This window comes from Phalacrocorax aristotelis, chromosome 8 (genome assembly GCF_949628215.1).
Source record: "Phalacrocorax aristotelis chromosome 8, bGulAri2.1, whole genome shotgun sequence".
NCBI classification, from domain to species: domain Eukaryota; kingdom Metazoa; phylum Chordata; class Aves; order Suliformes; family Phalacrocoracidae; genus Phalacrocorax; species Phalacrocorax aristotelis.
Window position 1 is genome coordinate 20591424 of NC_134283.1, and position 12358 is coordinate 20603781.

At 39.4% G+C, this 12358-nt stretch overlaps 1 protein-coding gene and 1 long non-coding RNA gene across 10 annotated transcripts in view; one reads left to right on the forward strand and one right to left on the reverse strand.

Annotated features, from left to right (window-relative positions):
- ESRP2 (epithelial splicing regulatory protein 2) overlaps positions 1-8693 on the reverse strand; it is a 48937-nt gene extending 40244 nt beyond the window's left edge. For 2 of the 9 annotated variants that reach the window (XM_075101668.1, XM_075101672.1), the window contains exons 1-2: positions 5265-5455; positions 4204-4332 (exon numbers count right to left, since the gene is read on the reverse strand). In XM_075101668.1, the coding sequence (XP_074957769.1) occupies positions 4204-4332; positions 5265-5399 (264 nt within the window). In that variant the 5' untranslated portion in view covers positions 5400-5455. Of the gene's footprint in view, positions 1-4203; positions 4333-5264; positions 5456-5641; positions 5753-5827; positions 6000-7200; positions 7345-8623 lie in introns of those variants that run through there. The other 7 variants (XM_075101665.1, XM_075101666.1, XM_075101671.1 and 4 more) reach the window with 7 other exon arrangements.
- Positions 5324-6862, forward strand: LOC142061092 (uncharacterized). The gene is made up of 2 exons (XR_012662059.1): positions 5324-5581; positions 6551-6862. It is a non-coding gene; the product is annotated as an uncharacterized LOC142061092 (long non-coding RNA).
- Positions 8694-12358: the final 3665 nt, after the last annotated feature.

A 12358-nucleotide genomic window follows, 5' to 3' on the forward strand; every position in this document is an offset into this window, starting at 1 on the left:
GCCAAAGGTTTGCCAAACACCTGCTCCAAACTTCAGGACTCAGACCCAGCAAATATTCCAAAATACAGATTCTGTTAGGAGTTTTTTTGAGGTGATGCAGCCACCAAATAATGTAAGTTGGAAGATCAACCATGAGACAAAAGAAAACAAACCAAAACAAAAAAACAACCACACCCTGCATTTTCAGGCTTTTTTCTGCAGTCTGAAAGTTCAGAGGTGTATTTTTTTAAAAAAAAAAATCATTTATCCAAGATGAAGGTGTGACGGTTGGCAAGTGAGCCAAGAAAGCTTTCTGCTAGCACTTTGTGAAGAAGAGGCTGCAGAACAAGTTTCTCTTAAAAAAAAAAAAAAAAAAAGAGTTGTAACCGGTTTATCAGGTTAGAGGAATTCACTGGTTCTTCTGCCTCCCCCCATCCCATTTCTTTCCAGATGCTCATCTAACCAGCTTGTTTCTTGCTGAATTCGTTGATATGTGAGAAAATAAATTGCACCTGCAGCACAGCTGGATGATCAATAGGCATTCAAACATGCTTTAGATGCTTTAGAGAACTGAATTTGCTATCACCTGATGAAGTGGCAACCCCTCAGTATTTTCGATTTGTGCATAGTTTAGGAGTGTGGGGAAAAGAGGCCCAGCTTTGTCTTTCTATGCTTAAGAATATGAATCGAATCTATTATTGATGTATTGGATTCAATGTACAATGTGATGAAAGATCAGCAAGACTAGGTAGGACAGCCTTTCAAACCATTTTTTAATACTTATATGTCAATCTATAGGTGAAATCTGGATGCTTACAATAGGTCCAAAAGCAGAGCCAGCTCTCATGAGAACCTCTCCCTTTTTATGTATATCATTTAAAGTAAGATGGTAATAACAGCTAAATACTGCAGACAGTTCTCCAAAATTATTAGTTCTTAGACTTATCCTTTGTCAGGGAGACATGCAAATATTGCCTTGCAAAAGGAAAGGAACATGTCTTAAGGCAAGTCATGCTGATTCAGCTAGGCCTTCAGTATGGGAAGGATAAAGAAATCCACAACACTTTCAACTTCGCATTCAATCTTTAACTTAAAACCCCCATGGCTAGAACCAGAGAAGCATATGAGGATGTCAGCATTTTGATGACAGAGTAATGGGGCTGACAGAAAGACAAAGTTCACTTTGATTTTGCTCTCTAAAGGCAAGCTTTCATTCCGGCAAGGTTTCAGAACAACCTGAAAATAGTTTTCTCCCTTAAAAGCCTGGAAACCATAAACTTCCAGCAGTTATGTAGAAAAATATAAATAACATGCTAAAGAAGCCAATCCTGTCATTTGAGGATCTGAACAATGAAACCTAGCAAGAATGCCCCAGTAATGCAGGAAGAACCGTAGGAAGCTATTCCTTTTAGTAAGTAGTGTAGGCAATGCATGTTTAGAGGCTTACATCACAGGCTTAAGACCATTCCAAATACACACTTGAACAAGAGGCATCCTACTTTCTTTGTTAAAAAAATGCTCACATTTTTCTACTCATTCTGCAACTACAACAACACATCTCAGTCAGCAGCTATAAGTTCACCATTTTTGGTCCAACAACAGAGGTGAGTTACCACCTTGAACTAAATACATCAAGCAGACTCCTTCCAGAGGGCACACATTTTACGACTTCAGGTAACTATTTCCCTAATATTCATACATTACCAGGGGCTCCCCTCCCCACCCAACGCGTGGCATCAAAACATTGCACATCACCTATCAGAAAATACAGCTGGATCCCATAAATGCACTAACATCTTTGGAATCCAATGCTTGTTATGCTGGACAAGCACAGTATTTAAAAACTTGTAGCAAAACGTATAGAACATACCCTGCAGCAAACAGCTTGGCTATTTGGGGGCACTGTGCTTCAGAACCTCACTTTGTAAAATTACACAGCGAAAATATATCAGTGGCAAACCCTATTTTAGAATATTTCTTAAGATAAAACTGAGTAGTAAGTCAACTGAAATGTAATACTGTAAGAATATGAAGTAAAATTGAAGTGATGCATCATTTGTTGAAGTGCTTTGTTACAAGCAGAGTAGAGACTTAACCACAGGTGGTAGGCTTTTGGTAGACCCAGAAGGAGGCTTCCTGTGGTCAGTGGAAAAACTCCAGACCTACAGTAGCTGACCTACTGTTTACCAGTTACGAATCACAGAATGGTTGAGGTTGGGAGAGACCTCTGAAGCATGGCTAAAAGTTACAATGGATTTGTGCTTAGTAATTCTCACTTCCCTCTACATGTAGAGACTGCGAACCCAAGGCAAAAGCCAGAAGCAGGCACAGAAATTTTCAGTTACGTGACTGAGTTATGTGCTAAAGTGAGCAATTTTCAGCTGCATCATCAAATTTTCTACCACAATCCAAACAGGGTGTGGAAAGCTAATTTCACGTACTCTATAACATTATCTCAAATCAAGGTACAAGTCTACTTCCTTTTCCTCCTCATTTTCAAATAACCACTTCACCCACCTGTGCTTTTGCTAATCAAAAAGCTTAACGGGGGGGGGAATCTGTTGACAAATACATGACTCATCCTTAAAATACATGACACAATTAAAATATTTAGTGGATTTAGCTTCAGAAATGCAGAAAAGGATCTACTATTAAATAATATGGAATTTTGCTTTTTGCCACCATTGCAAGTGGGAGGATGAATTAATTCTCTCCTAACTGCCACCGAGTCAGGACACACAGAGGGGATGGGAGATGGGCTTAAGTAAAGCATGTTCCAGAAGTCCTATGAAAGAATTGGCCACAACACAACTGGCATTCAACAATTAAGGGCAAAATAATTTTTTAGTTGCATAGATATGCCAAATAAAAAGGAATAAATTTGTTGTTTTTCAAGAGTCTCTACCCACCTACACACAAAGGTAGCATTTCCTTTTATTTGCTAAAGCAGACCCACCTACAGTGCAATTTATGGCAATAAGATACAATCTCTCATAAGGTATTGAGTATAATTAAAGTGTGTCTGTTATAAAGGTAAACAGAGTGTACTAGGCTAAGCTGTTCCAGATGTCTTTAGTGCAAGATCTGGGACAAGATCAAACCTGCAGCTGCACATTTTCTCAGGGGTTATTTTGAAGCTATAAAAAAGAAAAAAAGAATCACCTCTTGGTCTTGGACTCTAGCAAAACTGGTGCAAGTAAGATAAACGCCGTTTGTTGTCAGATTTTAAGACCCATGAAAGTTACACAATTCTATTTTCAAAGATACTCCAGACTGAAGTGTTAACCATCTAGTATCAAAGGGGTTTAGGACCTAGTCTGCCAAGTTATCTGTGTCACCAGAAGTTACAGCAACACAAACCTGTTCTACTGCCTGAGCAAGTTTCTTCCTGAAACACACCTACGAATGATTCAGACAAGGTGTGGAAAGCCAGTTTTATATGTTACACAAAAATGTACTATTGTATTTTTCCATTCAAGCACATTTCCTATATAGAAAAGACAGTTAAAGTAAGCAAACTTTCAGGAACTGCATATGTGTACACTTCTTGCATCAAAGTTTTTTAGGTAACTTAAGGCCTCTTGAACTGCAAAGATCATACACATTTACAGTCTTAGAGCAATATTAAGCAAGCAAAAGAGCAAAATCCAGAAATCGTACCAAAAAACCCCAATCACTTCATAATCCACTGAAGTAATTAAGCTCATCTGGAAGAGAGCAATACACAAAAGCACAGCTGAGGTTTTATGAAACTATAGTTTTGAAGATTTCAACTAACTTTAACAATAACAAATGATAAAAGGTAGAGTTTTTAAATGCACTTTATAGTAGTGAACCGGTAGATTGAAACATGACACCTGAAATTTTAAAGTTTGAGTAGCACTGCTAAATTAAGTAGTGCTCGTATGGGCCTACTCTTAAGGCTATGGTAAGAGAAATTTGGAATAAAAGTAGACCCATCAAAATAATCAGAATCCAGGTCTTCCAAGGACTAGAGCATCAGCTCAAATACTCTGGTATTGTACATAACTTTTTCAGAGTTATGAGGGTCCCTTTTCAAACGGTTCAGGTCTCATTTGGGTTAGCTTTAAAATAAGCACAAAAGCTCGCTAGTGATTTCAAAGTGAAAAGCAACATTGAAGTCTATTTCTTTTATCCAATCAATTGAATCTTGTCCCGAAGCTTCACCCCGAACAGCCCCTGCTCCCCAGAGCAGCGCCTCACCTGTTGAAGAACCCGGTCCAGTGGTTCAGCTTTGCTCAGTCCCTCTGGTGTTAAGCCACTCACTTCACGACACTGCTCACTTAAGTCCAAATTGTCTGCTTTCACCAGGGATTTGTGTAGCGTCCCTACCTAAAAGCATGTAAGAAACGATGGGCAGAAGTGAGGGACAATCGAATTAGCTCTTTTCAACATTGCGTTCAGACTGCAGAAAAATCCGAAAGGTGCAGCATCACGTTCCCGATAACAACGGCAACGAGCAAAAGCATTTGTCGATTTCACAAATCGAAACCTTTTGCCTCGGTTTCTTTCCCTCCCACCCAGGAGAGCCGCGCTCTCCGCGCCGGGCAATGGGAGCCGCTTTTCGTGAGACACCTTTTGCAGTTAGCACCGATTTTCATGGGAGCTGTTAACTGCAAGGGGAAGATCACATAATATTGAGGCAGTTTCATGAATCTATTCACGAAATCGATAGTCGTGCTTGCTTTATCAAAGCCCTGCATCTCTAGGGGGTTCTTGTTTATGATAGGGCTTTTGGAAAAAAATTATAGAGTGTGTTTTCAGATTAGCCTAAAAATTGAAGGAAGTCAATATTCAATTAAAGGTTATCCAAACACTGGGGTTATTTTTTTTTAAAAAAAAAAGAACACCACCACCACCAAAGTCTCCGGCAGCAGGCCGCAGAGGGTCCAACGGTTACCCCGAGACAGCTCCCGTGAAAGCACGCGCGTCCGGAGCCTACTAAGGGCAGGTTCTTGCTTTAAAGCTTCAAAAGTCAGCGGACACCTTCGAATCTGAAGCTGCAAATGTTTTACGGGGGACGGGGCAGGGGGGTGGAACAAAGGCCAAACTTCCTTGAAAAGTTACTTCTTCCCTTTAAAACGGCACAGAAAAGGACCTTGTGGAGGGACTGCCCCGAGGAGGGCTGACCCCGGGCAGGGGCCCCGCTCCCTCGGTCCATTTGTGAAATGACCATACGGCGGCGGGGAGGCGGCGAGCGGCCCGGCGAGCCCGCTCGCCCTGCGCCCGGGAACGCGCCCTCGCGCCGGGTGTCGAAGCCATACCTTCTTGCTGGGGAGATCCACAACTTGCCACACCAAGAGAATTAGTTCCCTCTCATCCGAACCCAGTTTAGCCCCATATGCACCAGCTGTTGCCCCAAACAACACCACCAAAGAGTCACTGTGCGAAGCCGTCATGACCACAGGGGAAAGAACTACAATCAAAAGCAGAGGTCAAAAAAAAGAGAGGAGAAACAAACAAAAGACACACAAACAAACAAAAATCTCCCAAGGCTCACCCCCTACCTCCAAGTGATCGAAGGGGAAAGGAGCAAACGAAGAGTCACGATATCAAGAGAAGAGAAAGAGCTATTTAGGAGGTAAGGGTGTTGGAGACAATAACAAAGACAAAAAAAGATGGAGAAATCTTCCATCTCTACCTGTTCCCGGTGATCTCCTTCTTCCCGGGACTGATTGGGAGGTGAAATTAGCAAGCTGTGGGTTTCTTTCCCTCTGACATCATGGCAGGAGCCCAGCCTGAGCTTGGCCTCTTTTTTTTTTTTGCCTTTTTTTTTTTTTTTTTTCTTTCCCTCCCTTCCCCTTCCCCTTCCCCTCTCCTGAGTTACCTGCCCTCGGTGCAGCTCATGTGACTCTAGTCAATCTCCCAGGGGGACAAGGCCATTGGGCCCTTGGAAAAGGTGTAGGAGGGACGGAGGGAGAATCAACGCCTGGCTGATCTGGCCTGATTGGTTTTTGAGGGAGATCAGAGGAAAACTCCCTTTCTCTCTGCTTAATTCTGCCTGCAGGAAGTGCCTCTACCTGCTTTCAGTTTTGCGGGGTGCCGTCCGGCGCTGGGCGCGGGCAGTGCGCGCTCCCGCCGCGCGCCTGCGGCCCTCGCGCGGCGGCCGGGGGGGACTGGGGCCCTTTTGGTTTGGAAATCTGAAGAATAGACACGTACGGTTGCTAAACACAATCTATAATTTAGCTCTGAAACGTACAAACGCCTTCACCTGCTTCTAATTAATTGCCTCTTGCGCGCGTTGCTGCGCGTGGCGGAGCTGCCAACGTGAACGAACAATAAGCGTGGTGTTACACGGGAGCTTTCGGGGGTGCTACGGGCAGGAGGTACTTGGCATTTTAGGCTTTCTTCTACATATAGTCTACAAAGGTGGGTGCTAGTAAAATTATTTTTGGTTTTGAGAAAGTGTGTAGCTAGAATGTTTTGCAAATTAGAAATACAAAGCCCTGTATTTTCCACCTTACAACTGCTCAGTAAAGAGCTACCTCCTGGGCTTGAACTGAAGTCCAAGATTAGCAGTTTTTCTCTATGCCTCTTTTCTGTTTTACAGGTGAGACTCTACAATGGGAAAACACCACCTAGTTTAGCTGCTATAAAAGTACTCCTCTAAGCGTTTTGGCTCAATGGGAACACTAATAATATTTATAACATTGGGGCTGAGACAGTTCTTGGAGATGTTGTCAAACTCAAATTTATTTTAAAGGAAAAATGAAAATCAAAAGGCCTCTAAACTCTTTTGACCATGTTGTTATTTTTCCTATGCCACTGATAAGTTACTAATGATTTTTAAAGGCCAAATGCTGCAAGTTAGACTTGTCATAATTTTTCTTTTGCTGCATTAAATCTTCACCTTGTACTTCAATATTAGAGTTGTGTTGAAATACAGTTTTTGCTGAATTAAAAATGGTGCTGCTATTTAGCTAGTGATGTCTATCATGGGAAAATGCAGAGCTGGCCATTTAACTGTGATTATCTGATGGGTTTAAATATTAACATCACATTTTCTCTTCTTCTTTTAACATGTTAATTTTATAATTGGCTAATTATAGCAGGTGTTATGGACCTCCTTCAGCAAACACCAATTCACATGCTACCACCATCACCAAGAGTCTTTCCATTTATTTCAATGAAAGAAAACTACAGTTCAAAGATCCTGTCTCATGTGAATTATGTTAGAATTCATGTGTTGCAAGTACTTACCCAGCAGAGGCCATGCAGAGAACTTCGTGGTGCACAGGTGTAGCTCACTGAACCTTACAAGATAGTTGTTAAATCCCTCTCAGCTGTTGTCTCTGCTGCTCACATGTGCAGCTGCCTGAAAGCAGTCCTGAAGACAGATCATTGCTATAGAAAAGGCAAATTCCTAAACACTCTGAGATGAAAACTTTAATCTGTAACATAAATATATATTTACAATTCAAAATGTTTTCAGCAGTGTATCTTCTTGCATTGCTGAATTTATGCAACAGCTCTATTTTCTTCTGTCAGTAAATGTCTAGAAGTCCTTAGTAAAATAAAAAACCCATTCATATTCCTTTTGCTTGGTAATATCCTTTGGATGTAGTGGTAATGAAACAGCATAACACCCTGTTCATTGTATATAGGATGATTCTTATCCCTTAAGACTGTAATAAGAACCATAAGAATACATTGACTTCAAGTGTGAGAACAGTTCTTTTTATCCCAACCTATTCCCCCCCCAAATACACATATAACATGGGAGTGTTTGCGGGGAGGCAGTGTCTGTACACATAAATGTAAACACAGATTTTACCTCTAGCTATGTTCACAGAAAAAGAGCATCAATATGTTACAATTTAGCTGCTTTCATGAGGATGCCACTTCATAGGCCTAATGTGTAACTATTTCACACAGAAACAGTATTATAGTTAGCAGATTTCTAGAGAGGATCATACACGTGATATATTCCTGGCCAGCTTGACATATATGCTCCCAGGTTTCAGTGAATTGGCACAGAGAATGCCAATACCTATTGTCTTTTAGGATCTAACATGAAAGAAAAAAGTATCATAATCCACTTACAGCAACACGTCAAATTAAAGAAGTCCTACTCATATCAATGCCAAAGACCCTTGAAAAACTATTTGAAATCTAGGCATGGTATCAAAGGCTAGTGAGCCCAAAAGCTTGTATGCTTTTCACAATTCTATTAGCTCATCTAATAAAATGTAGCACCTCTTCCTAGAAGACCCATCTGGTTTCTACCATTAGACTATCTTGACTCATATATTTCTACTGTTACTAACTTACCTAAACTATTTAGCTAAATTGAATTGAAACATATTCTAAAATGGTTGAAAGAAAAATTTAATTAAACACTGGCCTTCCTGGAATTTCATACATTTTCATGTATCGGATTATGAAATTGTTTTCCCATTTACCTTCTATTGACAACCCTCCATCTCTCTGCATGCAACCTTTAATAAAACTAGCCTCTGCGAAGTTATTGATCTGAAAAATTTAAAGGAATGACATCGCATGTCACCACATAACAGCACCAGGATCCACTTCCTGAAACATGTGGGACAAGCCCTTGTGCACTGAGCATTAGCAAAGTTAATATGTAACCAAGATCTTGCTGAAATAAAGAGTTACTGCTCACCTTTAGCTTTAATCCTGGCAGGCATATTTATAGAAGATCTTGTCTGTAGGCTCCATACAAGGATAATGTCTCATAAATGTAACTGGGTGGAGAATAAAAGTTTTGAGGATGGACATTCATTGTTATGCAAGTTCAGCATTGTGATTATTTTGTTTCTTTTTTTAATCAAACAAACAAAACTGGAAAATAGAACAGTTTTACGCTTCGATCACATGAGAACACTGAAGAAGCTCATGAAATGCATTGTGCTTCCAATGGACAAATTTGTAGTCACAATTTCATTCTTACTAAACACACAATCCAGTTTCATGAATCAAGACAAAGACACAAAAAAAAAAAAAAAAAGAAAACACTACCACCCCCTTTTACCTGTACTACATTATTATTAAAAATCCCCATGGACTGAATGTCCTGATCACTGGAGTTCTTTTGTTATAGCCTAATAAAAGGAGTATGAAACTTGGAGACATGAGATCTGGAGTAATATCCTGGCCACATTCAGCTCTACTGCAATATCACAGAATCACAGAATCACAGGTGGGAAGGGACCTCAGGGATCATCTAGTCCATCCTTTCTAGGAAGAGCAGAGTCTAGACAAGATACCTTAATTACCTTTCAGGGAAGCTAAAAGTCAAACTTCTGTTCCAATTTTGTATGATATTGAAAAGTTATTTGTCTTCCTTATGAACACTTTACTCATCATTTAAAAGGAAGACAATGACAGTGATGTTTAACTTCGTAAAATGTTTTGAAATGCCCTGACAAAAGTGAACTAACTTTGAAGTTGGGTATAACTTCAAAATTGGCCGTGCTGGTAGTGCAGGGAGGTTGGACCAACTGACCTCCAGAGGTCTCTTCTAGCTAAAATTATTCTGTGGTTTGAGAAACAGAGATGCTATATTAAATAAATATGGAGCCTTGGTGTTTATCTGCACAATAGGATAGTAAATTCTCTGTGTGTCTCAGGATCTCCAACTTGAACTAGCACAGAATTGAACTGACACACTTAAAAGATCTGTAAATGATCTATAAGCACACATGAAAAGACGTTTAGATTTCATACCTATTCCGTCCTTGGCTCCTGGATGGGATTATAAGCAACTGTAGCAATATTTTCTGGAGGAGTAGCTTACTGTAACTTCTGAAACATAAACCCATATATAAAGAATTTTCTGGCATCCTTTCTTCAACAGCAAATGAGTGGGAAAGGGCATGGGAAAAAGTGTTTATCAGTGTTCTTTGATAGCTGTCCAGATGTTTGGAGAGATATGATTTTTTGGTCTGCCAGGTAGGTCTGTCATGATTACAATGCAGCATAGAAGCCTTGAAATAATTTCCATTGGGATATTCACAAAAGCTTGGCAATATGCAAATGTGCTTCAGAAAGGTGGTTTCCAATGGGTTGTTACCCTGCAGATACTAGCCCCATCCTGAAAGCATTCACTTAGAATCCTGATTCAGTTGGAATTTAATTTTTATTGACCCAAAGGTAAATGAAAACATAAAATTGGTAATTAGGCTGGATAAATAAAAATGGCATTACTCTCCCTCTTATTTTACATAGCTTCTGTCCTTCGTGGGATGACAGTCAGTCCAGTGTCTTAATCCTACAAAGGTTTTATATGTGCTCAGCTCCCACTGGAACATAAGGGTATGGCTCTTTAGCCAAATTTCTCCAGATTACAGGTATCAGGCTTTTGAAGATATAAGCATTTACTTTCATATCAAATTTATGGACAGATCAAACATGCATGCATAGTAGTGTTTCATTAATATTATTATAGATTTTTCATTAAAGGGAACAGCTTACAACAAATACAGAGTGAATTTTGATTTTTTGCTCCTCAGAAAAAATGCTTTCTTTCAAACAATTTACCAAAGTTTTCTGGAATTGGAATAACTGAAATGTTGGCTGGTGGGGACCTCTGGGAGCCCTCTTGTCCAACATTGTGCCCACAGCTGGACTACTGCCAATGCTAGACTGAACCAGCCAGTGCTTTGTCTAGCTGCATCTTGAAAACCTCCAAGGGCAGAGATTCCAACCCTCCATGGACGACCTGTTCCAAAGCTGTGCTACATTGCAGATGAGAAGCTTTTTCCAAGTGGCCAATCTGATCTCACTGCTGAATTTTTAAATAATTCACTGCAACTAGTTGAGACAGGATCTTTAAGCTGCGGTGAGTTAGACAAGCCATGTGATATGATTTCTGTTACCTAATGAGATGAATATGCAAGTACTTCCTGAACCTTTCAATCTACCTTACCTGTGATTGAAAATTCACTTTGTGTGAAGCTTTATTGTCCCTAGAATCTGTCTAAATAAACTTTCATTGCAATTGGTCACTTTTTTATTAGTCTCGGGTATAATATCAAAACAGAAATTCAATGGAAAATATTATTTCTCTGGCAGATTTTTAAGCAAATTAATGTTCAGCCTTAGCTTAAAACAATTCTATTACTAACGTACCCTCTCTTTGTCCATTAAAAGGATATAGCAGTTTACAAGTCTGTCAGTGAGACTCCATATCCAACAGTAAAAAATTTGCTTTTTAATAATGATGTTTAATATAGAGTTTTTTGTTACATCAGCTATAAAGGGAAAAGGCCCACTACCACCACCATTACTACCACACTTTAGCGAAAAGAGTAAATACATATATTGATAACACAGTTCACTGCAACAGCTAAAAGCCAAAACACTGGCTTTCATTCACTGCTCTTTAAACACAATTGAAGACAATAATCTTATTAATTTATGAACACTAAAATTCAAAATTACTCCGCATGTTTAAACTTCAACACGATAAACTTTATATCCTCTTCTGAAAAGATCAAGTGCTTAACTCCTTATAACAGAAAATGAGAATGACCTGATGTCTACATGAAGCATTTAGTTTGGGCCACTTTATCCTTTATATTTCACAGACCAACCCAGAGGCTTCCAGTCATAGGAACAGCAAGACAGGAAATCCAGTAGTCCTTTAACATTTTATGAAATAATTTTTGTATTCACTCCTTCAATGAATTGATTATATTCAGCCCACCATATTCCCACACACAAATGCATTCACACTGTAGATCTAGAAAGTTCTCAGGAGATAATTGAAACACAAAATTACTGATGTTTGAAAGTGAGACAGCCAAAGCCATCTGGAACTTTGGATATCCAACACCAGTCACCTTGCATGAAAACATAAAAAAACAATTAGACAACATAAGAAAGGTAAATGTCACTACCTACATCAAAAGATCTGCATACTATACACTACTCCCACTTATGGAGAGTAATTCTGACAATTCTGCAATGTAGCAGTGATGAAAGAACCGGTCATCAAGTGAATACAACAGACTATATACTGGAAGTCCAAATTGGTCAATGAAAAACAACTGGATGAATAACAAAATTAATGATTAATTTATGCAAGTTACATTTTCTCAAGCTTTACTGACGACTGGCTGATACTAGCCTCATGAGAGTATCTTGGCACAGATCACTAAGCTCTGGCTTTTTATTCAGATTGTACCACAAGCTCTCAGCTGACTTTAAAACCCTGACAAAAAATGAGGGTGTGTTCCTGTAATATCTCATTCCCATTTGATTTAGCTGCTCTGATATTTAACCTGTTTCTTCATTACAATGTAATTAAATTTATTCCACATCCAGATATGCTAATAGACATCTTTTTCTCACCACAGTATAAATAGAAGTAAAATATAAATGCAAAACTTAAGCA